The sequence below is a fragment of the Anabrus simplex genome, chromosome 7 (genome assembly GCF_040414725.1).
Source record: "Anabrus simplex isolate iqAnaSimp1 chromosome 7, ASM4041472v1, whole genome shotgun sequence".
Lineage (NCBI taxonomy): Eukaryota > Metazoa > Arthropoda > Insecta > Orthoptera > Tettigoniidae > Anabrus > Anabrus simplex.
Window position 1 is genome coordinate 219,563,279 of NC_090271.1, and position 27,930 is coordinate 219,591,208.

The window sequence follows — 27,930 nt, forward strand, 5'->3', positions numbered from 1 at the left end:
CCAGATTGGTGGTCAAAACCGGTACCGCTTTTAATGAAATAAGAATGTAACACTACATTTCGTACTTAGTTGTATTGAATAGGTTGAACCATTTTGTTTCTTATTTCAATTTAATTATTCTATTAGGACAACAAGCAGGCTACACTAAATTCCCTCGTTATTTATGTGAATGGGACAGCAGAGCTAGGGATAAACACTGGACCTTCCTGGCCCAAGAGACAAGTTTTGTCATCTGATGTGAAAAATGTTACAAATCGTCGTTGCCGGGACAAAACCTCCTATGTGAAATATTTTAGCTTAGAACTTTGGCCGGTAAGGTTCTGTCAGATAAGGTGCAATATTGTGTGACAGTTGTCAAGGCATTCTCGCTCTTCATAATGTATGTGTTGCGGGTCAGTATATCTCCAAAACATATTAACACATAGGAGGTTTTGTCCCGGCAACGACGAAATGCTGCCTTAGTTGACCCACAAAAAGTTATTTTGCCACCGCTACACATCAAACTGGGAATTATGAAGCAGTTCGTTAAGGCCTTGGACAAAAGTAGCCCCTGTTTCAAGTATATTGCAAGCAAATTTCTACATTTATCTGATGCAAAAGTCAAGGAAGGCATTTTTAATGGACCACAAATTAGAAAGTTTCTGAAAGACAGAAACTTTGAACAGACGTTGAATGCCATGGAACTTGCTGCATGGAATTCAATAAGAGACGTCATAACGTAGTTCCTAGGAAATGTGAAGAATGAACGATATGAAACAATAGTGAAAATGATGTTGGATGATATGAAAGATTTGGGGTGTAGAATGAGTCTGAAACCGCACTTCCTTCATTCTCATCTCGATCACTTTCTGGAAAATCTTGAGGCTGTTAGTGAAGAGATGGGAGAGAGGTTCCACCAGGACATCAAGGAGGCAGAAAGAAGATACCAGGGTAGGTGGGATAAACCAGTGATGGCCGACTACTGTTGGTGTATGAAAAGAGAAGACAAACTTGACGCAGCCAGATGCTGGACAGCCAAGCGTTCATTCAAAGGGGACATATAGGACTTAAAGTTTATTTTGTTCACATTTATGAATTCATAAAGATACTGAATAAAAGTTGTAAATCACGTTTAATTGTTAACATAAATTGCTTTCATTGCCACAGAATTATTTGTGTTTTTGTGTAAATCAGTATTTTATTATTATTATTATTATTATTATTATTATTATTATTATTATTATTATTATTATTATTCGTGAATGGTCCCTTTCGGAACACACGAAGCTTTATTTATGATTTCGTTTGCGGAGGATCCAGGATGCTTTCATCTGTTGACTAAAGATCCTCTTCCTTTCTTCCGTCCACTTGGTACCTGCACTTTTTGGTACTTCATTCTCTGGAGTAACTTCCCACCTGTCAATTTTGCTTTCTATATATATTTCGATTCAAAATTTCTTCAGGTTGATTTTGTGCGTTCTTCATGTCTGCTTTTGTTTGTTGTATCCAAGGAAAATTCTTCAGTTTATCAACTCTTTCAAGAACTTGGTGGGTTAGTCTGGTTTCTGGAAGCCTCTTAACATGACCATAAAATTTTAGCCTTATTTTCCCGAGGTCTGCCACAATATTTGATAATTTTTCTCTGGATTTCTGGGTTTGGAGGCGGTACCCTTCTCCCGTGTGTCTTGGTCCTAAAATTTTCCTTATGATTTTTTGCTCTTCTTTTAGGATATTTTCCAGCTTGCCCTTTCTATGAAGAGTTAGAGTTTCCCTTGCATATAAAGCCTCGGGTTTGATTACAGTATTGTAATGTTTAATCTTAACCTGGAGAGACATACATTTTTTGTTGTAGTTTTCTCTTGTTCTCCCATAAGCTCTTCTGAGTTTTTGGACATGGTTGTTTTGGGCTATTTTCTCTTGTCTGGTTGGTTCAAGGATTTCGCCCAGGTATTTGAAGTGAGGGACTCTGTTGATTTGTCCGTATTTTGTATTGAAACTATGGATGTCTAGTTTTGCACAGAAAAATTCAGTTATCTGGAAGCAGATATGAAGTCCGACTTTTGTGGCACATTCTTGGAGAATTTCAACTTGCTTTATTGCTGTGACTTCATCGCTGGACAAAAGGACCAGGTCATCCGCGAAGGCTAAGCATGGAATTTGAAGCTTGTTTTTTTTTTTTTTGTGTCCCAATGTTTACTGGGTTCCAGCTGTTTTGTGCTTTCAATTCTTTTTCCCATTCCCTCATCACCTTATCTAGGACGAGGTTGAAGAGGAGGGGTGACAGTCTCCTTGCCGGACACCAGTTTTTATCAGGAATAGGTCTGAGATTTCTCCCATGAATTTCACTCTTGACTTCGTGTCAGTGAGGGTCTGTTTGATCAAGTTTAGCATTTTGGAGTCTAGTCCCTGTTCTTTCAGGATGCTGAACAGAGAATGACGATCAATTGAATCATAAGCCTTCTTGAAATCTACGAATATACAGATGATTGGAAGGTTTCTGAGGGCCTTGAATTTTAGAGTGGTTTTGAGGTTGAAGATCTGTTCAGTGCACGATCTGTGAGGGCGGAACCCAGCTTGATATTCACCAGTCTTATGCTCTAGTTCTTGTATTCTTCTCAACAGGCATGCAGAGAAAATTTTGTAGTCAACTTCAAGGAGGGGGATTCCCCTATAGTTGTCTCCTTTTTTGTGAAGTGGGTGAATCAATAAATACTAAATATTTCATTGAAATTTTATACTCAATAATTATTCATTGTATATAATAATTCAAGACAGTATTCAACTATTTCAAAATATATATAATAATACAAAAAATTATAAATATTTCCACAATTATCAACATTTTTCAGTACTTTTTATATGCAATATTCAAGTCTATCTCTTATTTTGATATACCTATTGCGAGAAAATGTGACGTGATACATAGAAACGGACAACGGATTCGTGTTCAGCGACCCAAAATTAGTTAAGATCACCTATCACACCTCTTGCCGCAAAAAAAAAAAAGTTTGAAAATGCTGGGTTGTGTAATAATTCACCTAACTGTTATACTACATCTGTTTCACTCCAGATAATCTTTGTCTCTCAGTCGGAAAATCGATTTGAAATTCTCTGGTGGCATATACATTTTCATATAAAGCACATTAACACTCAAGTCTTTGACAACGTAAATGCGTACTGTAAGGGACAGTATATCAGTTGATAACTTGAAATCTTTGACAACGTAAATGCGTACTGTAAGGGACAGTATATCAGTTGATAACTTGTCCTCAAATTTCACATAGAGAACATATCTTCATTCACAGACAACAAATAATAGCTTTATCACTTTTTATAACCTCACTTTTAAAAACCTTGAAATGCATAGTAATTGGGAAATTACTAGGATAGGCACCAATACGAGTTTTTCCCTTATCTGGAAAAGATAGCTCATCAAGTAAACGGAAAACATCCTCTCTAATGGCACATGTATCATCGAATGTTGTAATGCACCCTAATGAATTATTTGTAACTACGAAATCATCACGATGCATTAAGTACACTTGATCTGATGTGAGTGTGCATCTGCTTGAAATTGAACTACATCCAGGCACAAAATACGATAGACACGTCCTAATATATCATGTTAGTTTTAAAACCAAATTTCAATAAAAACATCACTACACTGTCTCCTGATCAGACCAAACCAACAGAAAGAACTAAACTGATGCTTCACACCTGCTAATGTTTACATTCAAACAAACCGATCATGGCGCTGTTTTAGCTAATATCGATAGCTGCATTAAGTTCTGATTTTGTATATTGTAGTTGGTCTTGGTTGAACTCGAGAATATAGTTTCTAATGTAAGTATAGATTCTGAAATGTTCTCAAATGCATTATATTCAATTCTGCTCGTCACTAATCACAATCAAATTGGAAAAAGAGAAAAGAAAAATTTTCATCAAAACTTCAGAAATTATGGTTATTAGTGACCTTGAGCTCAGCTGGAAGGCATGCTCACTGTACAAGTCACTACACCACGAACTTACTACACTGGCGTAGCAGGGGGAGAGGTGATACTCCCACGTGGCGCGTCGCAGGTGGTGGATAGGGGGACCTAACCGGCTTGCCGGCGGATTTGAGGGCAATAAAATACCTCTCGCGGACCAAACACACAACCCCTTGTGGGGGGGGGGACGCAGATGAAGAATACACCCATGGTATACCCTGCCTATCGTAAGAGGCGACTAAAATGGGCTACCAAGGGATGATTGTATTAGAACCATGAAACTACTTGTGATTAGTATCACCATTCAGGGAACACCATGGGTTGCTTTTACTTGCACGTAGTACCACTCTGTTAGGTACCAAATGGGTTTGTGATTAGTAGCACGCAGGAGCACCGTGCGGTCATCCCCCCACTTAGAATACACTGTCGGCTTTTACAGTACCTGTGATTAGTACCACTATATGAGCAACACCATGGTTCTGGCTTGTCTATGATTAGTACCCACTATATGAGGAACACAATGGGATAGTACAAGTCCCTGTGGTTAGTACACTTATGTGATGAACACCATAGGTTTGCGTTGCCTGTAAATAGCGCTTTTCCAGTACAGTGCAGTACATGCTCTAATTATCGCAATGACGGGACGTTAACATCAAGATCCGTAAGTATACCATAGCCATCCTTTCGTGAGATACAGTTTCTTGAAAAACGCTTGATCGAGGATTAGCATTGATGGGACTGAAATTTCTGGACAGTTGATCCGGGAAGTCGTTTCTTCGAGTAACGGATAATGTGGGATTTTTACGTGATTAAATTTAGATGCTTGCAGGACCATGTAATTTGAATGAATAATCTGGGAATGTATAAACAAGGTTCTGCTGTACAATGAAAACATGTGGTGGGTTTTTGAATACTGCTGATACAACTGTCCATGCTATTATGCCCATTTGTCACTTTATCAAATTTCGAAGATTTGACCGTTCAAAAACATGGTTAGTTTATATATGTTGCTAGAATTAAAATGTTGCTTGTATGTATATTTAAAACACTAGGCTCATTTTTGTGACCGCGAGTTCGAGAGAACAGCTGAACCAATTGACATCCCAAAGCATTCTGACGAAAGCTGTTGGCCTGTAGATTTGCAGTGTCTCTTCAAAAGCATAAACATTTCTTGCCATATATTTTGTAATTATTAAGGAAAATGTAGCATTCTGATTGGCCAAAGTGCTCGCCAGTACATCAAGGCCGCTTGAACCGTGAGAGCGCTGAGGCTTGTGGCACTATAGAGGAGGTGGAAAGGGGTAAGCACACATGCACATTCAGACATCTACTTGGTCAGCTGTAATTCGTGGACAGGCACAGAATGTTTGTTAATCGTTCCCTTGCCTCTTTCTTTTTGAATTACTGCTACTTTTTTTTCCCCCCCACTCTGTATGTGGTACATTTTTTAAAAATTGTTGTCAAACAAATGCCTCGGCTTCATGGGGTAATTTGTCCTGTGAATTAACTTTGATGATGTTTACTGTGTTTTTACAAACATTAACCTTTATATCATCCTCTTTCAGGATACAGCCCAAGCCTACTCCTCCGAAAGATAAACCCCAGTTTGATGCTTTACCAAATGAGAAGGAAGTTGTTATCAAGTCAGAATCTGATGGTTGGCCTCAAATTCCCAAAATGCTTGTTCCAGATAAGTGTAAATCAGGTCCTGCAGATGAAAATCCAAATAAGAGGTAATGAATTTAATAAGTATGTACATTTGTAAAGTTGTATGTATGTTTTTAACATTCCCACTTTTTAACATAATACCACGTAATTTAAATTTTCAGAAGATCTGGCAAAACCGCCATAATCTCAATGTTATAGGAACTTGTTTTTAATGAATTCCACTTTACAGAAAATTCTGCTTTTAATGAACAGGTGCATTTTTCAGTGGAAATTTGGGAGTGATGTAAATACAGTAGAAGTCTGTTATAGCGAGAATTCATAAAAGTGAAAAATTTATTCACCATAACAGATTGTTGTAATAACCGATTTTTCGTAAGTCAGAAAAAAGCCCATACACATTAAAATTGGTATGAAACTGCAATCAGTTTATTCAAGACTTGTGTTTTCACGGATGATATTTACACTACGGCTTGCTCGTTTTTTATTTTTTGAAATCTGATGCTATGTGAAAGTCTATTTCATTCTGAAAAAATTATAGTTTCACTCCAGAGGCCTCTGTGGCAAACTTTCAGTTTTCTTCCTCAAACAGTGTCACGTAACCTAACTGTATCTGTATCATGAAAATGTATTTCAAGCACACGTAGAGAAATGATATCCTTCTCGCTGCAAAATTACATGGAAACAGCCTTTCCGAAACTTAATCAGACACGTGAAAATATAAACCATCCTCTGAATCGGTGATGGACTCTGCCATATCTTATGGTGTATCACATTCTGACTTAATTTGAGTATATAACATTAAAAATTAAGCAAGTGTTTACTTCAGCCTTTATTTCTAACGAGTTAACAGCTGCTATCAGGCATGTTATTTACGTATTTATTACAATAACGTGGCTCCTCTTTCATTTTGAATTTTCTTTTATAGAACAGCAGTCGACGAGTATTACTAATCGCTCCGACATCGCCTTAGAATATCGATGAGAGAGCTCACAAGTGTACATAGCGAATAAACGATACGGTGCTGAAGATGACCGATCAAATTTTGTGGCAAATGTTTCAGGCTACTTATTCAAACAGCATCACGTAAGCTAACTTAACTGAACTACATATATCATGAAAACATATTCCAAGTGCCAGCAGAGAAATTATAACATTCTCGCTATAAATTTACATGGGAATAACCTCTCCAAAATTTAAACAAACAGGACAAAATATAAATTAACCTCCGCGAAATCAGTGATGCGCTCTGCCATATCTTGAGGTGTATCGCATTCTTGCAAAATTTCATTGTAGAGTATTACCTCTACCATTCCTATCCTATCTCTGCGATACACACTCCAGTTCCGTGAGAATATTTCTGCATCCATTATATCATTTCTCAGCCATGATTCAACTCCTATTGCAATATCTGGTAAGTATATATCTATTAAATTAATTTGATTCCTTTATTTACAGTGCTTCTACAGTTGAGCACTAACATTTTTATGTCATCCCTACTCGATTTCCAGTTCCCTGTTCGCTTAACACCGCTCCCTAGGCCACCCTGTTTCCCTGAATGTACCTGCCTATAATCCTTCTAAACAAGTTTCCTAACTTACATGTACCACTGCGGTTTAAGTGAAGGCCATCTGAGCGCAGATCCCTGTCTCCTACCCACCCATTAGGATCTAGAAATCTCACTCCCAGTTTCCCACATACCCATTCCATAGTCTCATTTAAATCCCCAATCACCTTCCAGACAGTATCCCTCTTACACAGTATTCCACTGATAATCTCTGCTTCCTTAAACTTCATCCTTGCTGCATTTACCAGATCCCACACATCCCCAAGTATGTTGGTACTTATACCTGCTTGCCTTACGTTGTTAGTACAAACGTGAAACACTACCACCTTCTCCTTCTCCTTTTCCTCTTTCGTCTCTTCTACTTTCCTCAACATCTGCCTCAACCTAATTCCTGGATAACAATCTACCCTGGTTCCCTTTCCTCCACACACTTTCCCCACATGTCTAATGATGGAATCCCCCATGACCAGAGCCTCAACCCTACCCACCTCATTTGATCCCCTCCCCTCCTGGTCAGCCCTATCTTCTCTCACTGCTGCAGAAGCTACTTCCTCCTCCCTTTTCTCCCTCCCTTGACCCTGTTCCACCTGTTTTTCCTTTCCACTACAATACATTTCCCTTTCCTACCTTTTCCCTTCCTCCTACTTTCACACATCTCAGCAACAGTTTTGGTCCTAATGTATGACTGGGAATTTCATGTTTTTGTCTTTAAATGTTATAAAAACTGCAGTTGTTTTATTTGTGCACATTGCATTTAAAACTTTTGTATCATTTCACTCTTGTACCGACTTGTACAGCGAGCGTGCTTTCCAGCTGAGCTCAAAGTTGTGAATAATCGTAAATTTGGAAGGTTTGATATGTTTTCTCTTTCCAATTTGATTGTGATTAAGTGACGGGCAGAATAAAATATAATGCATTCGAGAACTTGAGAATCGATACTTACATTTAAAACCATATTCTCGAGTTCAACATAACCTTTAAAAGTCTATGTACGCCTTATTTACGTGGTAGGCCTACAAGATTTCCATAAACTGACTATGACCAGTATACCAGTGACCAAATTACAATGGAAGTTTTAACCCGATGAGTGCTACGCCCGGCTATAGACGGGCTGATGTGGCCGGTACACCAGTGCTACGCCCGTCTATAGACAGTGCACGAGAATTTTAATTTTTTCGAGTTTCCCGGTTCACTTTCGAGTGAGAATTTGATCTTTGCCATGTTCTGCCATCTGTTGGGCGTTATGTAGAACTAACTGATCAGAGATTATAGCTGCGGAAAGTAACTTGCAGAGCTTTTTGTAGACGTCTGTGGAGTTCATCTGTGATGCAAACAAACATGGCGGAGCAACAATTTAGTTGCTCTTGCAGCGATGTTATTTCGGATCACAGAATCTTTCTGTTATTAACCACAGCAGAAAGTGATGATGGAAGTAATCATTTTAAGGAATTGTTAAGTGATTTTGAAAATGAGAGTGATAGAGAGAGTGCCGAAAATATTGTATGTGAGAGAGAAACAGAGACTCCTTCTAAACGAAAGAAGAAAAACACGGTGAGTACAAAAGCTATTTTTTCGTTAATTTCGTGGCGGATGGATTACTTTTCTTCACCAAAGTTTCAGGTAACTGTGACAGGCTCTGAGGGCCAAGTAGTGTTTGATGACAACCCGAAAATCATTGATTTTTTAGAAACTTTTGTGCCAGTGGAGTTGTTGCAGATATTGAACAAATCGGCATCACGAACAACCAGTAGAAAACATTTAAATGTCACCACATTGCAGATTCGGAAAGTATTTTAAAATATCAACTTATATACTTCTAAGAAGTTACATGTATTAGTTGCGTACAGATTTTAGGAAATAATATTATTTTGGGCTCTTTACTTTGTATAAAGACAATGCACGCATGGGCACATAAGTGTAATTTTGTTTTCTCTCTAAATAGTATTGAACATAAGTGTAGGATTTTCCATTTGCATTTTGATTTATAAACAACCAACATTTATAAACATTTTAAGCTAATCACCCCACTGATAAGTTAAAAATTGAGGCTTCTACCATTTTTTTTACATACGAATGAAAAAACTCAGCACTGATTTACCAAACAGTCAACTGGTGACTCAGCACTTAAAAGGTTAAAGAAAGAGGGATTTTGCCATCTTGTTGGGCGTTTTTGTGTTCAATATGCTTTCATTGCCGGGAATGCCAGAGTACATGTTTGGTTCCCCTAGTGAAGCCCTTGTAAGGCACACCCTCCAACAAGGGTGGGTATAATCTTTCTCGCCGCATGCTGTGAAGTCAAGATCATCTTCAATTAAGAGAGCTCATACGACTGGCAACCGTCTCATGGGTCACTCACAATCCACGCAACCACTACTCTTGATCGATAGTTGTTTGGCTTGGTGGTGTTAGGTTTTTGAACTGTTTGACTGATCAGAGTTGCTGAACTGAAAGTTTTCAGAGGAAACTGATTAAGTTTCCCTGGTAAAACTGAATGTAAAGTTTCAAGATTTTTAAGTTGCATACCGGTAATTAATGTTTGAAGTGGGCCCTGCGGTCAAACTTGCCTACCTCTCACCCAGAGGGTTCGAGTTTGATTCCCGGCCAGGTCAGGCATTTTTACCTGGATATGAGGGCTGATTCCAGGTTAGCTCATTCTACAATGACGTTTCATTGAGGCGCTATTTAATGGTGAGATGGTGACCCTGGTCTAGAGAGCCAGGAATAACGGCCGAGAGGATTCGTCACACTGACCATGCATCACCTTGTAATCTGCTGACCTTTGGACCTAGCAGCGGTCGCTTGGTAGGCGGAAGGCCCATTGGAGCTGTAGTTTGGTTTGGTTTGGTTTGGTTTGGTTTGGTTTGGTTTGGTTTGGTTTGGTTTGGTTTGGTTTGGTTTGGTTTGGTTTGGTTTGGTTTGGTTTGGTTTGGTTTGGTTTGGTATAGGGGTGTTTGTAAGGTTATAAGTATACTTTTTTTTGGGTGATATTTAGCCGAATTGTTGATAGTTCACTCGTTCCCAGATTTTCCGTTTTCCCGTGACGTACGTTTTTTTTCCCGTGGTCTCTCCAAAAACGGAGAATCGAGGTTCCACTGTATTCCTCTACTGACTTGGAACTTGCAAAATGATGCTGAATCTCGCCATTCACTCATTAATGGAGACAAACATTTAAATTCTAACTACATAATGTACAGTAAAAGACACAGACCTTTTAGTTGCAGATGATTGTGGAGGTCTACATTGGCTACATCTTACATCAGCAGCCTTGTTAATTTAAGCCCTGATACTTGTGACTGTTTTTTCCTCAGTTGTGGACCCCAGCCATGAAAATGAAAATCCACAGCCTGTTTCCAGTCATTCAACCGGGTCAGGAATGGAATGAATAAAGTCCCCATCTAGCGGCGAGGATAGGAAATGTGCCGGCTGCCAAAGCCTGTCGCACTCCTCTGGGGCAATGATTAATCGTAATTCTTCTTAATTTTGTATTACACAGACTTTACACAAATATCTTGTTGAGAAAAACACCTCAACCTCTTATTTAATATAGGCACTTCACATAACATAGATTTCACGACCGACAATTGCTGGCACAACATACCCAGAACGAGACCAGCAGAGTTTACTCCTGTCTGACCGTATGTTCCTTATCTTGTGACTTTGGGAAATGTTGCCTCTCTTCTTATCTTCCCTAACTGACAAACTTATTGTCGTTCCTATGCGAAACTCGTGAGTGTAACAATGCTCTTCCTGTCCATTATTTCCCTTAAGACTGGTCGCGCCTCCCAGCCACATATTGATATGCAGTCCATCAGAACAATTTTCATTGAGTTCATTTTCCTACGCGCATGTGTAAAGGAAAATGAGCTTGAAATATATCACATTATAGGAGTGGTAAATATGTCATGCAAACATACATTCCTATAGTATAGTATAGTATAGTGACAGAGCGATTGTCAGAACAACGGTCACAGCACCGGAGTCGTCATCAACGATCCAGCATGTGACCCGCACACATGTGTCCACCATGACCATCAACAGACGCCTGAGCGAGAGGATTTGCGCTCGCGCCGCCCGTTACGCCGCTTACCACTTCAAGTCAGATTACGGTGGTACCGCGCTCGAGCAACGTGGAACTGTGCTGACTGGGGACGTATAGTCTTTAACGATGAGTCCCGTTTCCAACAGTGCCCTGACGACAACCGAAGACGTGTTTGGAGACGTCCAGGCCAGCGTGGGGATCCTGCCTTGACTATCGCATACCACGCAGCTCCACAACGGGGGGGGGGGGGGTGATGGACTGGGGTGCCATCTCCTTTGATAGCCGGACTCCTTTGGTAGACATTCCTGGCACACTGACAGCACAGTGGTATGTTGATGACATTCTACTGCCGGTTGTGTTACCGTTCCTTCAGCGACATCCAGGCCTTACTTTCCAACAGGATAATGTACGGCCGCACAAGCACGTGTTGCTATGAACTGTCTTCAAGCTTGCTCTATCCTTCCTTGGCCAGCTCGGTCACCGGATCTCTCTCCTACAGAGCACATTTGGGACGTCATGGGAAGGCGATTGCACATCCCAGAATGTCGCCAATTTAGCCCAACAGTTGGCACAAAATTCTGCAGGACACCATCCGGGAACATTATCAATCTATGCCACGTTGAGTGACAGCTTGCATCCAGGCGAGGGGTGGACCAATACCTTATTGCCGTCCTCACTTTGTAACACTCTAACTTTGCAATAAATCTTTTGATTGTTCTGCACTTTTGATCTGTTGTTTTTCTATGTCTGTTCCTAACATCCACTGATTTTTATCGCCATCGAACAATTCCTTCCTGGTGCGTCTTTTTAAAAAAATTTTTTTTTATACAGTGTATGATAGCTCCCAGGTAGCAAAGAGGATTGGCTGGTTTTTATAGCCTGATCGTGCCATTCCTCTTTTTTGTAATACTCTTACACAATATTAATATTACAGCACCAAGCTGTGGAGAAAATGATGTTCTTACTAGGGTATCACTTTGACAAGCCTGATACTTAGCAACTTTATAAAGAGCATCTTCAGCCTTAATTTTTAATTGTAAAATAATGTTCATCAACAGTCGTAAACATATTAAAAAGACTACAGTCAAAATTAAAATTACAGTAGTCCAAAAACTAAATTACATTACATCTATAAAACAACATTAAAGCACTTCTAAAAATGTGATAACATAAACAATTAAAATTATCACAATGTTAGTTCAAAACCTTGTCTGAAACTATTATTGAATCTTCGTCTTAAAAACAGTAGTAAATGTTTTTCTATAAAAACAGCACCAAGGTGAACACCAATTTTACGGAAAGACGAAAATTAAAATGCAACTTATGTGACGTATTTCCAGAATATAAGTTAAAATAGTGTGTCCACAAGCTAAATTGTGAAAACACAATAATCTATAATGCTTTAAACATAACAGGCAGGATGCAGAATGTGTGCAGTAGTCAAATGTGGGCTCTAGTTGAAAGATGCTGATCCACTTTTTTACAAATATAGGTAGTAAGTTATACCATGCAAATTTGTGTGGTATAGAATGTTGTGCATGACCTCCGACTAATTTATACAGACAGTGGAAACTTTAAAGAAAAAAAGGGGAATATAATACTATAATATTACAAGTATGTGTGAATTTCGTAAATGACCACATTTAAATGGGAACTTACTTACTTATTATTAAGATGATAGGTACGTCCTGTTGATTTGGAGTTGCTAACCTGTCTGCCAGTGCGGCTCCTAGTATTGTATTTGTGTGATAGAGGTGGTGGGGAACCTAGAGTAGGAGAGAAGATGGGTGGGTCTTTCTGCATTATTGCCGGTATAGGAGGGGCTCTTTTTTGAGTGACGGGAGCTTGTTTAACGTTTGGAGAGGGGGTAAAAGGTAATGGTGAACCTGGCAGGGGAGAGGAGATAGGCGCACCCTTATGCGTCATTGGCAGTATAGGCGGGGCATTCTTGCGAGTGTCGGGAGCAAGCTTAACATTTGGAGGAGGGGTATAAGCCTTTGTATTTAACAGCTTCTGTTGGATTCCTTTCTGACCTGATTTAACAGTATTTAGTAACTTAGGTGTTAATTCGTGTAAAGGACTTCTGACTTCCGTAAGATCATTGAGATTTTTATCGTTATTATAATTCTGATCCAAAAATATATAAAGGCTTTCCAGTTCGTTCAATAGCTTACCTTTTTCCATACTCCTAATTATCATCAAATTTTTCTCTATGGAAGTAAAATGGTGTCCTGTCTCTTTCATGTGCATACTCATTGCAGAGTATTTATTATGTTTTTCTGCATTAAAATGCTCCATGAACCTCGTGAAAAAGCTTCTCCCAGTTTGTCCGATATAAGAAAACCGGCATTCTGAGCATTTCAATCTATAAACTCCTGATTTCGAGTAACGATGGTTTCCCTGATTAATTTTGCCATGATAAAAAAATATACTTTGATTCGTATTAGAAGTTCTAAAGACTATGTTCATACCGTGTTTCTTGAACGTATTCATGATTTGGTGAATCGTCAGGTTACATATTTGGTTTTATTAATTCTGTCTGGTATCAGATTTGTAGACAGCTTATTTCTAATTTTATTAACTAGGCGATTGACCATCTTGACTTTATATCCATTTAATTTTGCTGAATTCTTTATGTAGTTTAATTCTGTCTTTAATTTATTAGGGGAGAGTGGAATTCTCAAAGCTCTATAAACTAAACTATAGAAAGATGCCTGCTTTTGTGAACTGGGGTGTAATGAGTTGTTTATGGTTATTGGACCATGTGTTGGTTTCCTGTATATCTGGAATTCAAAAGTGTTGTTTAATCTTGTGACTGTTATGTAAAAAAAAATTCAATGATTTATTTCGTAAATTTTATGTTGGGGTCAATCCTGTTTAAACTTTCCAGTATCTCTTTACTATTAGTGATGTCTTTATCAATAATAACAAATGTATCATACACAAATCTTATCTCTAAATTTATGCCTCTGATTTTTTCCTTTATCTTCGTGTGTTCATTCGTGTCCATATATATGTCCCCCATGATACCAGATATAGGGTCTCCCATTGCCAGTCCACTTTGTTGGAAAATTTTACCGTTAAACGAAATAAGTTGTTGTCGAATACGAATTCCAGTACCTTTATAAACTCATTCACTTCCTAACATACCATTAGCTAGAGCCTTACCTAAAGTACACAAAAAAGATATCCCTATCTGACCTATTATTAATTGTCGTAATAGTCCAACTTACAAGGTATCTAAATACATACATAAATTCCTAAAGAGAAACACTACGTTTTTAATAATAAACAACCCTTGAAGAAATCGGTCAACTTTTGCGACATTTTAAACAAGTTCATCTTGAAACTGAATCAAGTAATGTGCTCATTCGACGTAGTCAATATGTATCCTAATATTCCAGTCAAAGAAACTGTTGAAATTATTTACAATAACATCTCCAAACACAGTGGCCTTAGTAAATTGCTTTTCTTTGGAATTTTTCCAGTTCTTGAACCAAACAATCCTGGTGATGGTCCTGTACACTGGAACCATACACTAGTTGGGGTCTTACCAGAGACTTATATGTCCTCTCTTTTACATCCTTACTGCAACCCCTAAATACTCTTATAACCATGTGCAGAGATCTGTACCCTTTATTTACAATCATATTTATGTGATTACCCCAATGAAGATCTTTCGTTGTATTAAGACCTAGGTATTTACAATGATTCCCAAAGGGAGCTCTACCGGGCGAGTTGGCTGTGTGGTTAGGAGCGCGCAGATGTGAGTTCGCATCCACTAGATAGTGGGTTCGAACCCCACTGTTGGCAGCCCTGAAGATGGTTTTCCGTGGTTTCCCATTTTCACACCAGGCAAAAGCTGGGGTTGTACCTTAATTAAGGCCATGGCCGCTTCCTTCCCATTCCTAGGCCTTTCCTGTCCCATCGTCGCCTTAAGACCTGTCTGTGTCGGTGTAACGTAAAGAAAAAAAGGGAAGTTTCACCCCATCAACACAGTAATTAAAACTGAGAGCACTTTTCTTATTTGTGAAACTCACAACCTGACTTTTAACCCCGTTTATAATTATACCATTGCCTACTGTCCATCTCACAACATTATCAAGGTCATTTTGCAGTTGCTCACAATCTTGTAACTTATTTAGTACTCTGTACAGAATAACATCATCTGCAAAAAGCCTTATCTCTCTTTCCACTTCCTGACACATATCATTGATATAGATAAGAAAATATAATGGTTCAATAATCCTGCCTTGAGGAATTCCCCTCTTAATTATTACAGGGACAGATAAAGCTTTGCCTACTCTAATTATCTGAGTTCTGTTTTCTAGAAATATAGCCACCCATTCAGTCACACTTTTGTCTAGTCCAGTTGCACTCATTTTTGCCAGTAGTCTCATATGATCTACCCTATCAAATGCCTTAGGTAGGTCAATCGCGATACAGTCCAATTGCCACCAACCTACTACGCTGGTGTAGCAGGGGGAGAGGTGATATTCTCACATGGTGTATCCCAGGTGGCGGATAGGGGGGTCCTAGCTGGCTTGTCGGCGGACTTGAAGGAAATAAAATACCTCTCGCGGACCAAACACACAACCCCCTGTGGGTGGGGGACGCAGGCGAAGAATACCCCACGGTATGCCCTGCCTGTCGTAAGAGGTGACTAAAAGGGGTGACCAAAGGATGATCGTATTAGAACCATGAAACTACTTGTGATTAGTACTACCATGTGGGGAACACCATGGGTCGCCTTTACTTGCGTGTAGTACCACTATATTAGGTACCAAATAGGTTTGTGATTAGTAGCACACAGGAGCACCGTGCGGTCGGCTTTTGCAGTACCTGTGATTAGTACCACCGTATGAGCAGGACCATGAGATGATAGCTACCGTGGTTCTGCCTTGCCTATGGCTAGTACCCACTATGTAAGGAACACGACGGGATGGTGCAGGTCCCTGAGGTTAGTACTCTTATGTGATGAACACCATAGGTTTGTGTTGCCTGTAAATGGCGCCGCAATGTGAGAAACACCATAGGTCTGTATTATATGTCGAATATCATAACCTTTGAGTAGTACCATAATGTGTGGAATTCCGCGAGTCTCTGCTACTTTTGATTAGTACCGCAACATGACAAATACCATGGTTCTGCTTTCCTAGCGATATGTGCCGTTATGAGGGGTCAATAACTTGGATTTTGGACCCCCTTTAGACTGCAAGCATCATCGATTCAGAGTAATGCTATAGCAGCAGTCCCTTGTTCAATAATACTATTCTTTTATGTCAGTTTCTGTGAATGTAAGGCATTGCAGGTCGCATCCATTGATTCATATCCATCCATTCATTCTTCATCCTCACGTTTTGAATTCTGGTCAGTGGAGGATTTTGGATTTTTAATTTGTCATTCCATTTCATCTCATATCGTACCATTAGGGGCCGATGACCTTGATGTTAGGCCCCTTTAAACAAACATCATCATCATCATCATCATCATCAGTCCAGTTGACCTCCTGAATTCAGGATATCTGCTATATCTTGCTGGAATCCTACAAGTTGAGCTTCAGTGGAATAACCTTTCCTAAACCCAAACTGCCTTCTATCAAACCAGTTATTAATTTTGCAAACATGTCTTATATAATCAGAAGGAATGCTTTCCCAATGCTTACATGCAATGCAAGTCAAAAGGACTGGCCTGTAATTTTCAGCCTAATGTCTATCACCCTCTCCTTTATACACAGGGGCTACTATAGCAAATCTCCATTCATTTGGTATAGCTCCTTCATGCAAACAATAATCAGATAAGTGCTTCAGATGTCTGTCTGTTAGGTCATCAGGCGAGAGGCTGGTTGGATCCTCAAATAGCGTCACCAAAGGCTATGCAGTTATAGGGAAACCATAAAAACCAATGGCAGTACCAAAATGAGGCGTTCTAGGCAAGATGAGGAGTGAGGTAGTTTGCCATTGCTTTTCTCACTGGGCCAGACAGTGCTACTGTAGCACAACTAACCGTATGAGCAACACCTTTCATGACACTCAAACATACTGGTTGTGCTCTGAATGTCATTAATCAGCACCCCAGCAGCTTCCATATTGTCACAGCCATGGATGAGACTGGGACTTCAGTGGAAGCTACACTTTGCTCTGGCCTGTGCCAAGAGATGGATGCAAAAGTACTGTATCCATCAAGAAATGACAGCAGGCAGTGTGCTTCAGATATGGTACCATATCCCAACCCATTGTCTTTAGTATATCCCCCCAAATCTTATCAATTCCAGCTGCTTTTCTAGTTTTCAACTTTTGAATCTTACTGTAAATGTCATTGTTGTCAGGTAAATTTGAATACTTCTTTAGTATTAGTCACCTCCTCTATCTGGACATTATCTATGTAACCGAGAATCTTTACGTACTGCTGACTGAATACTTCTGCCTTTTGAAGATCCTCGCATACACACTCCCCCTGTTCATTAATAATTCCTGGAATATCCTTCTTGGAACCTGTTTCTGCCTTGAAGTACCTATACATACTCTTGAATTTTTCACTATAAAATTTGTATGCCGGCCAATTGTGTTTGCCATCATGTTATCCTTAGCTGCCTTCTTTGCTAGATTCACTTTCCTAGTAAGTAAGTTCCTTCAATTTCTCCTTACTTCCAGCCATTTCTAACTCTATTTCTTTCCAACCTGCACCTGCTTCTTAGTCTCTTTACTTCACTATTATAATATAGTGGATCTTTACCATTCCTTACCACCTTTAAAGGTACAAACCTATTTTCACATTCCTCAACAATTGCTTTAAACCTATCCCAGAGTGTCTTTACATTTTTATTTACTGTATTCCACCGATCATAGTTACTTTTTAGAAACAGCCTCATGCCTGCTTTTTCGGCCATATGGTACTGCCTAATAGCCCTACTTTTAAGACCTTTCTTTCTATCACATTTATTTCTAACTACAGTAAAAACAGTTTCATGATCATTAATACCATCTACTACTTCGGTTTCTCTATAGAGCTTGCCTGGTTTTACCAGCACCACATCCAGGATATTTTTCCCTCTAGTTGGTTCCATCACTTTCTGAATCAGCTGTCCTTCCCATATTAGCTTATTTGCCATTTGTTGGTTATGCTTCCTGTCATTCGCATTTCCTTCCCAATTGACAGTTGGTAAATCCAGATCTCCCGCTACAATCACATTTCTTTCCATGTCGTTTCTCACATATCTGATTATTTTATCAAGTAATTCTGAATCAGCGTCTGCGCTACCCTTTCCCGGTCTGTACAACTCCATAGACATCTCTTTAGAGATGATTCTTACACCTAGAATTTCATGTTTGTCATCTTTAACTTTTTCGTAGCTTACAAATTCTTCTTTCACCAGAATGAATACTCCCCCTCCTACCATCCCTATCCTATCTCTACAGTACATCCTCCAGTTCCGTGAGAAAATTTCTGCAGCCATTATATCATTTCTCAGCCATGATTCAACATGACAAAGTCAATCACCTAAGACATTGAAAACCATATAAGTTCATATAAGTTCACACCGCTCCTTATGGTATCGCACGTGGATCCGATCTTGTTGACCGACCCAGGCAGAATGAAGAGGTCCTATGAAGGTGGGTATACCGGGTAGTTCACTAGCTCCTTGTGATTTAGTTTTATGCTTTCTGCCACTTATACTATAATTCTCCTTAAACAGGGGTAATATAATGAGATGTTTGTTTGTTTGCTAGAAGACGGCAGGAGTCATGAGTGCCATTATTAATTCAGATGAACCCTTAAAATGAGCACAGATACAAAGAACGTGTACTTTACAATGGGAGGTGCACACACAGGCCAGAAGCAGGTATTGTATAGGCTGGGAACTGCGCTTAGCCATTTGCCTGGGATGGGGCAAGGTTGCATACCGTACTTAATTGTTTTCACAGACTGATTTGTTTATTTGGCCCTGAAAAGGGCTGTTGATATGGTGGCTGGGTTGGAAGAGGCTAGGAAACGTGACAGGATTTCAGTTATGCATGTCGTTTAATGCAGCACCTGCTTGAACTGACGACCTCTGTGGTCAGTACAGATCTGCACACGATGTTCTAAGGATCATGTCTGGCATGTCGCAACATCTCCTGCGAAATGGATTGGCATGCCTCGGTGATGCGCTGTCTAAGGTGACCAGGACTGGCCGGCTCTTGTGCATACACCAATTGTTTTACATGGCCCTGCAGAAAAGAAAATTCAGCTGCGTAAGATTGGGCGATCTGGTGGGCCAGAGAACAGGTCCTTCACTTCCTATCCGTTTATTGGGATACGTCGCATCAAGATTGTTCTGGATGATTACCACTGCGTGCGGTGGATCTTCGTCATATTGTAACCACATCCTGCGGCAGTTAAGGAGTGGCATATGTTCCAAGAACGGTGGTAGTTCATCTTGGAGAAACTGCAGATAACATTCTCCCGTCTGATGGCCTTCTAAAAAATGGGGGGCCGATGAGGTGGTCATCGACGATGCTGCACCATACGTTCACACTCCACTGTACTTGAAAAACTGCGTATCGTATCCAATGCGGATTGTCCACGCTCTACTAATGCATGTTATGGTATTAACAGTTCCATTGTTTTGGAACCACACTTCATCCGTAAATAAGATGTTTGCTAGGAAAGCAGGATCAGTGTCCACATGCTGTATGATCCAGTGACAGAACGCCACCCAGGCTTTGAAATCAGGACCATGGAGCTCTTAGTGGAAGTGCAGATGGTACGGGTGAAACCGGTGAGTATGCAACATCTGCATAACAGACACCCGGCTGATGTTCGTCTCCTGTGCAGTGGACCGCATGGGAGAATGACACACAAACAAATGGAGGCCCACCTATTTAATACCATTTGATTAAATACCAAATATCTTTATTAGATATAGGGGACTAGTTTCGACCCTGTAAACTGGGTCATCTTCAGCCTTAATTAGGTACCAGTTAGGAAAACATATAAAATCTTATACAACACAATCACCAATATACTACTGAAATATATATGAAACTTATTGACAAATAGTGTTCATTAGCACTTATGTGGCATGGTTAAAATATGGTTATTTATACTTATGTTTTTGGTTGTATGAATAATTTGTCTTCTTTGGAAATGTAATCTCAAAATAAAACTATATGAATGCATATTCACAATTAACAGAGATAAATAAGTTAATGTAACACATTAAAATCTTCATCTGTTAATGAATTGCAATGTCTGTTGATTTGGTAATATTTTCATCATGGTGATGTATGCTGTATAACCTCCAAGTGGTGGGTTATATGTCTATAATTATGTTCAATAGCTAGGTATATCACTATCCATGTAGTTACGAAGTTCAACTAGGGGGCATTCACAATTTGAATGATGAGTATTTGGACTTCTGATCGAGTTGGAATGATCAAACAATTTAGTATAGAGTGAATGTCTGAAACAAGAAAGCAAAAAGAAAGAAAAATAGAAAAAAAGATCTGTTAAACTAAGAAAGATTGCTGTATGGAAAAGGAAAATATAAGCTTGTATCCCACTGGCCCCCTGGTGCTATTTTGATGTAGACATGTGAAGACCAACACTGAAACTGGCTGTACAAGGAGAGCAGTGATAACTGACTAAGATGGTGGGGAGTAGGGGAGGGGCGAACGAGGAGGCGATGCGTAGGTCGGAGGGACGGGGAGTGGAAGTTGAAAGGTTGGGTGTACTACTTTCAAGTTTACATTTTTTGTAAACAGGAATAATTAAATCAAAAGAGATATTGGATTTATCATTAATCTCATTAATTTTAAGATTGGGATTAAAGTATTGGTGAAGATTAATATAGAGGTTTTCCAAGATGTTGAGCATTGGACCTTTTTTCTCAGCTTTTATGATATTTCGGTCTTAGTTGATAGAGATAAAGCTATATTTTGATTTGTATGTGTGGTGTGCTATTGTTGAGAATCTATTATATTTCACAGCATTTACATGTTCCATGTACCTTATTAGGAAGCTATGGCCTGTTTGATCTGCATAAGTAATACCACAGTTTTGGCATTTTAATTTGTAGACGCCTGACTGAGAAAATTTGTCGATTTGATTGATAGTCCATGTAATATGAAAAATGGAATAACTATTATTATTTGTTTTAAAGGCTATTCTCTGATTATACTTTTTTTTTTTAAATGGTGATTTGATATATTGGGTTTGTTGAATGTAAATAAAGAATAAGTTTTATTATTTATTGTTTCCTTGGCTTAGGTTGAAATCAGGCGTCTTTTGGATGTGCTGATTATTTCACTGTTTAATTGGTGGCTGTATCCATTGAGCTTGGCTATTGAACATATAATATTTAGCTTGTCACAGAGGTCTTTTTTGGACTTTGGGATAGATAGAGCTCTATTGACCACGCTGTAATAAGTTGCTTTTTTGTGAGATTGGGGATGGATGGTGTCTCTTTGAATGGTGGTGACCATTTGGGTATGCTTTCTACAAATACAATATGATAATCGATCATGTTGTCTGGTGAACCAACCAGTATACAAGCTTCTAGGGAGTCTGTTGTCGCACATGTCAAAAATATTGACAAGAATAATATATAACCGAATAAGCAATAAAATTGAACCACACTTGGCTGAAGATCAGTTTGGATTTAGGCGGAATAGAGGCACACGAGAAGCTATTCTAACACTACGACAGGTTATAGACAAAATGCTAGACGTAAGGAAACCTTTGTTTATTGCATTCGTGGATTTAGAAAAAGCTTTTGATAATGTGAACTGGAATATGTTAATGAAGATTATGACTAGTGTTGGTTTAGATTTTAGAGATAGACGAATAGTATACGAACTCTATAACAACCAAAGAGGCATCATAAACATAAATGGTGAAGTACGGGAAGCTTGTATAAAGAAAGGAGTACGACAGGGATGTAATTTGTCACCAGTGCTGTTCAACCTGTATATTGAGAAAGGAATTGAAGAATGCAAAGAGGAAATGGAAGGGATAAAGATAAATGGAGTAGAAATCAAAATGATACGATTTGCTGATGACATAGCTGTCATAGAGGAGAACGAAGAGAAACTACAAAGTGCATTAATAAGAATGAATACGATATTGAGAGATAAGTATAACATGAAAATTAATACAAAAAAGACCGAAATTATGGTATGCAACCGCCAGCATATTGCAGTCGACATCAGAATTAGTGATATACCACTAAGGCAAGTAAATGCTTTTACCTACTTAGGAAGTAAAATCACTCCAGATGGAAAAAGTTCAGTTGACATAAAGAGCAGAATTTCCCAAGCAAAAATTGCTTTTTACAAGAAAAGGATACTACTTACATCAAGGAATTTAAATGTGGAGACCAAGAAGAGTTTTATTAAGTGCTATGTCTGGAGTGTGGCCTTGTATGGTTCAGAAACGTGGACTATTAGTGCACGTGATAAGAAACGTTTGGAAGCATTTGAGATGTGGTGCTGGAGGAGGATGGAAAAGATCTCATGGACAGAAAAACTCACCAATGAAGAAGTTCTTCGACGAATAAGTGAAAAAAGAACCTTTTTAGCAACAATAAGAAAAAGAAGAGACCAGTTAATTGGCCATCTCTATAGGCACAATGGATTTATAGTTAATGTCATAGAAGGAAAGATTCAAGGTAAAAGAGGAAGAGGAAGACCCAGACTGCAATATGCAAGACAGATCAGAGATGACGTAGGAACAGGCTCATATGTGGAAATGAAGAGATTAGCGGATTACAGAGAAGAGTGGAGAAGACGAATTGCTGCCAACCAATCTTAGGATTGAGAATTAAGAAGAAGGGATGTCAGCCACAACGTTCACTTGTTTGCACAATATGTCATTTTCCATGCTGCTGAGATTTTCATAAAGAGTTTGGACTCCTTGATTCCGTAAATTTTTATCTTTGCAATGTTGGTAGTTTCAGATTTTTTCCTTCCTTCATGGAGATGTAATTGCTAAAGTGTTACTTTGCTAGATTTGCCAAGTCTTGATGATGCAATATTGCCACGCACTGATCACCTTCTGGTGTTTGACCAGTGAAGCTCCTTTATGAATATTTTAATAGATATATTTCCCATTGAGCTAAAGTTTTGCAATAGCTTCTCAAGTAAATTTCTTCTAATAATTTCCCTTTTAGTACAGGCCACAATATCTCAATATTATCAGTTATCAATGATTTACTATTATATTAATAATAATGTTATTTGCTTTACGTCCCACTAACTACTTTTACGATCTTTGGAGACGCCGAGGTGTCTGCATGAGTTATTTAATGTGCCAGTAAATCTACCAACACAAGGCAGACATATTTGAACACCTTCAAATACCACCGGACTGAGCCAGGATCGAACCTGCCAAGTTGGACTCAGAAGGCCAGCACCTCAACCGTCGTGAGTCACTCAACCCGACTTACTGTTATGTTTGACATCTGAATGTGTTGCGAAGCTCTCCTGGCTTCATCAGTGATTTGGGTCATGTAACATGCAGCAAGACATCAACTTGCAAGGATCAAAAATTTAGATTTTTTTGCTCACTCTAAAATAACAATGGCCGGGCTGAGTGGCTCAGAAGACAGTTGAGGCACTGGCCTTCTGACCCCAACTTGGCAGGTTCGATCCTGGCTCAGTCCGGTGGTATTTGAAGGTGCTCAAATGTGTCAGCCTTGTGTCAGTAGATTTACTGGCACGTAAAAGAACTTCCGCGGGACTAAATTGCGGCACCTCGGCATCTCCGAATACCTTAAAATAGTAATTAGTGGGATGTAGAGCAAATAACAATTTTTTTTTTTTTTAAATAACAGTGGAGTCACTCTTCAATGCACACAGTACTGCAACTCCCAAGGCTGTATTTTTAAACATGTTGGATCATCATCATCATCCTAAATCATCTCCAGTTTCCCGAGTGTGGTATATGAGCCTCCTCCATCTCATCCTGTCCTTGTACTATTCCTCTTCCACCAACTTGTTCCAGTCATAACATGTTGGATATGGGTTCATAATGTATGTATGGAAAGTATTGTATTGTAATGTATGTATGTAGGCATGCATGCTAGCATCAAATAGTTTAAACTCACCTCTGAAATTCTCTGTATACTCTTGAAATCTTAATTGGGATATACTGGACCTCTGAAGTATTTCCTGCTGTGGGTGTTTGTCCATTCTGATCTCTTAGGCACTAAAATATGATTTAAATTATTTCATTATTATTTATGTATTATGTTGGTATTTGGAGATTGATACAATATGATCTTCAACCTGTGTGCAGATAAAGTTGGAATTCAAGAGGACAAATTGGGGCAAATATTCGTTTATAGGAAGGGGAGTTAGGGATTGGAATAACTTACCAAGGGAGACGTTCAGTTAATTACCAATTTCTTCGAAATCATTTAAGAAAAGGCTAGGAGAGCAACAGATAAGGAATCTGCCACCTGGGTGACTGTCCTAAATGTAGATCAGTATTGCTTGATTGATTGATTGATTGATTGATTGATTGATTGATTGATTGATTGATTGATTGATTGATTGATTGATTGATTGATTGAAATGTTGGCCTAGATTCTTTTATATTGCTATACCAAAGCATTTACAAACCATAAGACTCTATTGTGTTTGCTGTTCAAATCATGTATTGTTAGCTATAATACAAACTACTTTTCCTCCTTTTTGAATGTGTGTTTGTGATTAGACTGTTTTCCAGCACTTCTTTTCAGAGCTGCCCCAATTTTTGCAGAATAAAAGCTGCAGAAATGGGAAAAGAGGCTAGCATAAGTAAATAAGAGAATGCTGTGGCACGTACCTATAAGACAGTTCCGTGGTCAAACTGGCAGATTGCTGAAAATTCAAGGAATTATAAATTTGGTGTTCACTTTTGTTTGAAGTAAAGACAAGAGACAGTCACTCACAAATATCGAGTACATAGTGGACGTCTTAGAAGAACATCTGCTGCTGAAGATAAACACATTATGATCCTAGGCAAGGGTAATGGAATGCTTACAGCTGTGGACATCTGTGCTGAAGTCAACAGAAATAGAGAACAACCAGTATCAGTGTCAGCTGTGAAGTTTTTGACCAAACATGGCAGAAGTTTAAGCTGAATTAGATCTTTAGCAAGAAGAATTTGAAAGAATGGGAACGATCATCAGCCAAACTAAAACAGTTGAGTGATGAGTTGAAATCCTTAAGTAGTCCACTTGGTGGTGCAAAATGATGGAAGTAGATATTATGAGTAACTTTTAATGCTTAGGGAGCTGTGTTTCTTCTGGCATACCAGTGGGATACAAGCTGGCTCAAAATTCTGCCACTCTGTTTGTCAACTACTTTGGATGACACATTTCCCCAAGCTTCCAAGCTCACACTGTATAAAACATAGCTTGTACCAGTTCTAACATACAGCTGGAAGCAGCAGCGTTGACTAGACCTGCAAAAAGTTGCCTACAAGCCACTGAAATGAAGTTCATTCTTGTCTCCAAAAGACAAGGAGAGAGAAAATATGGAATGAGAATATCTGACAACTTGGATTGGACAAGAAACTGTTGGTAACCTTAGAATTAAGCGGATTATGATGGTATGGACATACACAAAGAAGGTTGGCTCCAATCAGGACCCCAAGAGCATACTATGAAAGGAATGTTGTTGGTATGAGTTCCAGAGGGAGACCTTGTGATGATTGGTGAAAGCAAATTTTTGAAAACCTTGCCAACGTGCTCTAAATTGGCAGCAAAAGGAGCATCTGCTGTGGGTGGACAGGATGAACTAGAAGAGGCATGTAAAACCCACACCGGCTTTCTGGAACAGAGAAATGATGATGTGGCTTACCCTTATACTTCTGCAGGCCCCTCATATTTGTGAAAAGAAAATAATAGAAAAGTCTCCTCACTTTCAATGGGTTAAAAGAACTCTGCAGGCTCAAATTTGGGCTTGTCAGTGTATCAGAAAACCACATAAATAATTCATGGGATCTAGGACCTGCAACATTACTATTGTAAATTATGTTTGCATTCTCTCTGTTAGCAAATGAACGTTGAAAGGCATCATTATCATCATCATCATCATCATCAGTGTCCCACTCCTGTCGCCCGGGTGTGGTTAACAAGCCTCCTCCAGTCCTTTCTATCCTTCCACTTTTCCTGCTCCATTACTTCCACCACATCCAATCCAGCTTCTCTAATGTCTTTCCAAATCTGATCCATCCACCTTTTTCTCTGTCTTCCAACTGGTCTCTTTCCCTTAACTTCTCTTTCTAATTCCCTTCTTGCTACCCGTTCCTTTCCCATTCTTTTTACATGTCCAAACCATCTCAGTCTTTCTGTATGTTCTGTACTAATGGTTCTATATTTAGCTATTCTCTGATTTTAATAATTAGATTCTACCTCTTCTTGTCTTTTTAACCTATGTTCTTAAAAATTTCATTTCTACTGCTTGGATCTTACTATCTTGTTTCTTATTAGTCACCGGCGTTTCTAGTTCGTATGTTCAATTGGTATGAAATACTGTTTATATAATGTTAATTTGGTTCTCTTGGGTACTTTGTCATCCCATAAAAGCTCTTTGACTTGATGATAAAATGTTGTACCTTTACTTAGTCTGTTATTAATTTCAGGGTTGATTTCATTACTTCCATTAATAATGCTACCCAGACATGTAAACTGTTCTACATTCTCTAACCATTCTTCATCTATGTTCACTTGGCTTCTCTTTTTCTCTTTTCCATAGTGCATGTGTACAGTTTTCTTTTTTACTAATTACCATTCCAAACTCCTTCAGATTTTCATTCCAAATGTCCAGTCTCCTTTGTACTTCCTTTTCTCTCTTTCCCCAAATCGCCACGTCATCTGCAATTACCAAAGCGTTCACTTCATCACTACTGATACTCTGTTTTACATGTTTTATGATTTCATCCATCAATATAATAAACAATAATGGCGACAGTGCACTTCCTTGCTTGAGACCTTTTTTTTGTATAAAATATTTGAGTCACCACTCCCTACATGTATACTGCTTTTACTGTCATGATACAACATTTTTATCTTGTTAATTAATGATTTTGGTACATTCCTTTGCTGTAGGCATTCCCATACATGTTTTCTCTTAACTGTATCATAAGCGTTTTCCAAATCCAAAAACATGAAGATGAAGATGATTTCCTTGTTCCTTTGAAAAACATGGTTTTTAATAATTCAAATTAAAGGTCTGTTTTAATGTCTCGTGTGGGTTGAATATCCTTCTTTGTATTGAACTACATTCTATAAAGCCCTTATTGTTTAAAAGGTATTATGGTTCATATAGCAGTATTAATTTGTTGATTTCTTAATGTATTGCCTGTTGACAGGAATTCAGCTGGCCATGTCGATCGAGTTTTGGGTGGCTCAGGTGATGATAACAAAAATCAATATCTAATGGCACTTAATGAGAGATTGGAAATGACGGTGGCGTCACTGTCTGACAAAATCAACTCTCTGGTGGACATTATGCAACAACAGCAGCAACAAATCAAGGTAATCCCGAGAGTTATGGATACTCATATACATTATTAGAGAAATAATATTTCAGTTATTTCTCTAAAACTCGAAATTGCTCTTGTTTCTGTTGCTGCACTAACGTAAGTTGTATTGCTATTATTTCTTTTGAATGATAAGAATTGTGAAGTGCAGGTAATTGGAAAATCATTAGCTTTTAAGG

General features: G+C 38.8%; 1 protein-coding gene across 6 annotated transcripts in view; it reads left to right on the forward strand.

Annotated features, from left to right (window-relative positions):
- The window catches only part of Ge-1 (Enhancer of mRNA-decapping protein 4 homolog Ge-1), a 320,261-nt gene that overhangs the window by 188,228 nt on the left and 104,103 nt on the right, over positions 1 to 27,930 (forward strand). For all 6 annotated transcript variants that reach the window (XM_067151567.2, XM_067151568.2, XM_067151563.2 and 3 more), the window contains 2 exons: positions 5,534 to 5,701; positions 27,581 to 27,746. In XM_067151567.2, the coding sequence (XP_067007668.2) occupies positions 5,534 to 5,701; positions 27,581 to 27,746 (334 nt within the window). The remainder of the gene's footprint in view (positions 1 to 5,533; positions 5,702 to 27,580; positions 27,747 to 27,930) is intronic.